This window comes from Myotis davidii, unplaced genomic scaffold (assembly GCF_000327345.1).
Source record: "Myotis davidii unplaced genomic scaffold, ASM32734v1 scaffold1494, whole genome shotgun sequence".
Classification (NCBI taxonomy): domain Eukaryota; kingdom Metazoa; phylum Chordata; class Mammalia; order Chiroptera; family Vespertilionidae; genus Myotis; species Myotis davidii.
In genome coordinates, this window is record NW_006286246.1 from 3982014 (window position 1) to 3987399 (window position 5386).

A 5386-nucleotide genomic window follows, 5' to 3' on the forward strand; every position below is an offset into this window, starting at 1 on the left:
GAAAGCCGGCTTTAGCTCTGAGGCTCGGCTCAGCTCTGAGACCTTGGCTGCTGAAAGCAGGGATCTGGGTTTGTTTGGCTTCTATAATTGAAACACTGTTGCAGCTCCAGCTCTGAGGCCTGGTTGGCTGAAAGCAGGTTTCTGGGGTTTGTTTAGCTTCTATAATTGCAACATTGTTTCTTAGAGTGCAGCTCAGAGGCCGGCAGCAGCAGGCGGGGAACCTTGGCTTCCTCCTTCATTGGAGCAAGCAAGCCTCCTGTTCACTTCAGCTGCCTGGCTGCCGGCCGCCATCTTGGTTGGCAGTTAATTTGCATATCGCCCTGATTAGCCAATGGGAAGCATGTCAGAGGTATGGTTAATTACCATGTTTGTCTATTATTGGATAGGATAACTTATGTTTGAGGTGGGCATCTTCAATGATGAAGAGAGAGGGCTCAGGGAGGAGGCTGGGGAGTGGGCGGGGGTGGGGGGAAGGGCAGCCCAGTGGAAAGCCCAGCTCGCAAGCCCTTCTCTCTCAGATCCACATGAAGGAGGTGAGGCTGCATGTATCCGAGAAGTCGGTTCCTTTCAGAAATGAAGCCAGCTTACCGCACTGCGGGACGTCGCAGTAGTCGAACAGCTTCTTGGGGTCCGTTGTGTAGCACCAGGGCCCATTGACGTCGCTGTCGGGGTTCCGGCAGTACTGGAAGAGAGGCACTGCTCAGGGATGGAGGGACAGCGTGCACGGGGCGGGAGAGGGGGGTCTGGGCACGGGCAGTCACGCGGCCCTCAGAAGAGGGAAGGTAAGCACTCCTTTGTGGGGGGCGGGGGGGTGTAAACTTTAGGATGCTTCTGACTCATTCCAGCCCATTGGTCATGTCACCTTGTCCCAAAGGAGCTCAGCCTTGAAGCCACGCCCCAGAGGGAGGGTGGAGCCTCTCAGGGGACTTAACGTGGGGACTGTAAAAGGGAACTCCTGTGGGTGGAGGCGGTAGAGGTGCCCAATAGGACCTCGGGGCATGATTGACTCATCCTGTGCCTGAGTCACCATGGAGCCTGTTTGCTGGTGGCTCAGACATGCGGATGCCCTGGGCTGGGCACCGTCCGTGGGTCAAGCCACAAGAGGCTGTGTCTCCTGGTCCTTCCTATGCATGCTCTGAAGTAAGCTGGAGTGTGAGTGGCCTGGCCAGCGTGGCTCAGTGGTTGGGCATCGATTTATGAACCAGGAGGTCATGGTTCAATTCTCAGTTGGGGCACATGCCCGGGTTGTGGGCGCCATTCCCAATGCAGGGCGTGCGGGAGGCTGCTGATCTATGATTCTCTCTCATCATTGATGTTTCTCTCTTTCTTCTTCCTTCCTCTCTGAAATCAATTATATATATATATGTCTTTTAAAAAAAATTTTTAAAGAAAGAAAAGGAAGTGTGAGAGACTGGGAAATCCTACTATGGGGAATCCCAATGGCCCACCCAAATGTTTTTCCTAGAAAAGTCTGACCATAAGGTCATGAATCACATTGATCACCAGGAACTAGACTCTAGATCCTCAACCTGTGGGTCGCAAACAATGAAAATACATCCTGCATATCAGATATTTATGATTCATAACAGTAGCAACATTACAGTTATGAAGTAGCAACAAAAACAATTTTATGGTTGGGGGTCACCACAACATGAGGAGCTGTATTAAAGGGTCGCGGCCTTAGGAAGGTTGAGAACCACTGATAGAGGGTGGACACTGGAAACTAGAAACAGCGCTGAGGGAAGAGCACCGGGAGTGAGACCTGCGGCAGGGGTGGCCGGGCTGCCTCCTGTGCTGACGGTACCGGTGCTGCTCCTGCTGCAGGCTCGGCCCCAAAACCCCGCATGGTCCGCCCCACACACACACTGAAGATCAGCCCAGGCTGCCTCGCCGCGGCAGAACTGATTCTGTCTGCAAAGGTCGGCCAGCAAAAGGCAGAGAGCGGCTTACGTTTTTCTCCAGCCCGGCCCGTGGGTTCGTCTCCGGCGTGAAGATGCTGTGTCTGTGGGGCTCCTGGGCGGCCCAGGCCTGGCAGGTGGTACCGGCCACAGTGGTGGCCCTCTTGCCCCGGTACCCCTTCCCGTTGCCCAGCATGCAGTCTGCGGGGAGAGAGGGCGCAGGTCAGGCTGCAGACCGGGGAGGAGGCACAAGTGCGGCAGCGGCAGGTCCTCCAATGTCGGACCCTGTGGGTGTGCGGTGCAGAGCCCAGGAGGCTGGGGTGGTGGGCACTGTCTAACACATTACCCGTCTAACACGTTGCCTGTCTAACATGTTACCAGTCTAAGATGTTACCCGTCTAACATGTTATGGTCTAACACATTACCCATCTAACACATTACCGGTGTAACACGTTACCCATCTAACATGTTACCCATCTAACACGTTACCGGTCTAACACGTTACCCATCTAACAGATTACCCATCTAACATGTTACCGGTCTAACACGTTACCCATCTAACACGTTACCCATCTAACACATTACCCAACTAACACATTACCCACCTATCACATTACCGGTCTAATATGTTACCCACCTAACATGTTACCCATCTAACATGTTATCCAACTAACACGTTACCCGTCTAACACATTACTGGTCTAACATATTACCGGTCTAACACATTACCGGTCTAACACATTACCTGTCTAACACATTACCCAGAGTGGGTAAAGGGTGTCTAACACATTACTGGTCTAACATATTACCGGTCTAACACATTACCGGTCTAACACATTACCTGTCTAACACATTACCCAACTAACACGTTACCTGTCTCTCACATTACTGGTCTAACATATTACCGGTCTAACACATTACCTGTCTAACACATTACCCAACTAATACGTTACCCAACATGCACGTGGGCTTGGAAACAGCCGCGCGTGGAGCAGGGGCTGGAGTGGGAATTGGGCCAGGACACTGAGCTCATTGGTTTGACCCCACCGAGTGGTGGCCGGCGCCTGGGAGAATTTGCGGGGCAGATGCTGTTGTGAACTGCTAGGCAGCTCTGGAGCACCTCACTCTCATGGGGGGGGAGTGGGTAAAGGGGTGCACACATAAAGGCTTTTCTAGAGAATCTTATTTGGCTGGAGCTGTGCTTTGTGTCCCTACCCTCTGGGGTGAAAAGGGTAACGGGGTGACGGGATGCCTTCCCCAAGCTTGTCCCGCATCTCAAACCTAGGGAGGGGGTTCCCCCGGACCCCTCTGAGAATTGGATGTGGGACCCATGTGGGGGTGGGGGGCGGTGCACCAGCGCCCTGATGGCCACTTGGAAAATCCAAACAGCGAGGAGGGGGCCTTGCTGGGCAGTCTGCACCCCAACATTTGCCAGGACTGGGGCATGTGGGTTACCCATGCACTAACTGTGGCGCCGACACATGGAAGAACCGTGGAGGTCCCCTCGGGTTTATCCAGGAGGGACCCAGGCGGGACTCCGAGCAAGGAGAGGTGGCTCACCGGTCCCGGGGGGAACATGCGAGGCCCCCACATTGTTGGGGAGCCGAGCCCACCTCAGGGAGGAGAGGCTCTCGATTTCCAACCTGGTCCTTCTCAGCACCACCATCTGGAGGCGTTGAAGACCCGAAAGTGGCCAGATGAGCTGTGCGACCCCTAACACGTTACCGGTCTAACATATTACCGGTCTAACATGTTACCTGTCTAACACATTACCCAACTAACACGTTACCCAACATGCACGTGGGCGGGGAGAGGGAGCCCCTGTGTATCCCCACCCCTCGAAGGTGCAGAGGCCTCGCTGCTGCCCGGCAACCACAGGACCAGGTGCTTCGGGAACAGGGAGGATGGGACCACTTTCGGCTCCACCTCAGGGGACAGCCTCTTCTCATGTTGAGGTCCAATGACCCTGCGGCCGTACAGCCACTTCCGCAGTGTTTGTCGGGAGCCTCATGCACCTGCCTAGCTCCCCTAATTCAGCGTGTTCCCAGGCAAATTAACCCTTTCTATTCCTCTATGGAGGAGGCAGGGACGTGCTTTTCTAGAATGCTCTATTTCAGCCCAGTTGGGGTTGCTCGGTGGTTGAGCCTTGACCTATGAACCAGGAGGTCAGGGTCGATTCCTGGTCAAGGTACATGCCCGGGTTGCAGGCTCATTCCCCAGTAGAGGGAGTGCAGGAGGCAGCTGATCAATGATTCTCTCCCATCATTGGTGTTTCTCTCTCTCTCTCTCTCTCTCTCTCTCCCTTCCTCTCTGAAATCAATAAACATATTTTTTAAATTTAAAAATAGAATGTCCTATTTCAGTTAATGCCGGTATTACCAACCTCCCACCCCCCGCTCACTATGCCATCCGCCGCCACAGCCCGTTGGTCCCCAGGGCTCACCCCCTGTCCACCAGCAGCAGCAGCTTGGCCCCACCCCCACGGTGACAGGAGAGGCTTCCTTCCACATGTATTCAGGTTCCCATAGCAACCAGCTTCTGCATCCATCTGCTTCCCCGGGCTTTCGTCCCAGGGCCCAAGCGCACAGACTGGCCACGTCTCACCTGCTTCTGCTTCCGAAGATCCCTGGGAACTGACAGGCTGGTCCTCAGACGGGGTGTTCGTGGCAGCCCCCTGTGTCTCTGAGCATTTCTTCAGGTTGCAGAACTCCCAGCGGACGCTGGGGTCGGTGGTGTAGCACCAAGGGCCCTTGTCGCCGTCGGGATTCCTGCAGTAGTTCATGGTCAGGCCGCTGCGAATGCCACACAAGAGGGTGTGAGTGGTGGGGAGAGTCCTCAGGGGCACCCCGCACCCTCTGAGTGTTGTGTTAACAAAGTCTTTTTTTAAAAATTGATTTCAGAGAGGAAGGGTGGGCATGTGCCCTTGGCCAGAATCGAACCTGGGACCCTTTAGTCCACAGGCCAATGCTCTATTCACTGAGCCAAACCAGCTAGAGCCAAAGTCTTATTTTTAATAAGAGGAGGTTTACTTAGAAAGTCGCAGTGGTTGAAGTAAGCGGTAGAAGAAATGGGCTCAGGAAACAAGTTCCAGAGGCAAAGAAGGGCCCTGGGAGCTTAGAATGGGGGATGGTGAGGGGAGGGGGGAGAGCGAGCGAGAGAGAGAGCCTTAACAAAGTCTTAAGTGACTTTGCAATATTTCCACTAAAGATATGAAAAGTGCTAATTATTACAGTGCCACAAGCATAGGTCCTCAATGTCAAAACAACTTTTAAATCTATATATATAAAAGCCTAAGCAACTGGCTGACCGACCAGTAGCTATGACGGGCACTGACCACCAGGGGGCAGACGTTCAATACACAGGCTGGAAACATGGAACAGACTGATGAATCTCAGAGGGAAGGGGGGACAGCAGGAGAGCAGGAAGAGATTAACCAAAGATCTTATATGCATACTAGAGGCCCTCAGCCTTGCCTGCGGGATTGGGCT

At 53.8% G+C, this 5386-nt stretch overlaps 1 protein-coding gene across 1 annotated transcript in view; it reads right to left on the minus strand.

The window, feature by feature from the left end:
* PLG (plasminogen) overlaps positions 1-5386 on the minus strand; it is a 43676-nt gene that overhangs the window by 14441 nt on the left and 23849 nt on the right. The window contains exons 11-13 of the mRNA XM_006757697.2: positions 4503-4690; positions 1951-2099; positions 589-682 (exon numbers count right to left, since the gene is read on the minus strand). Of these exons, the coding sequence (XP_006757760.1) occupies positions 589-682; positions 1951-2099; positions 4503-4690 (431 nt within the window). The remainder of the gene's footprint in view (positions 1-588; positions 683-1950; positions 2100-4502; positions 4691-5386) is intronic.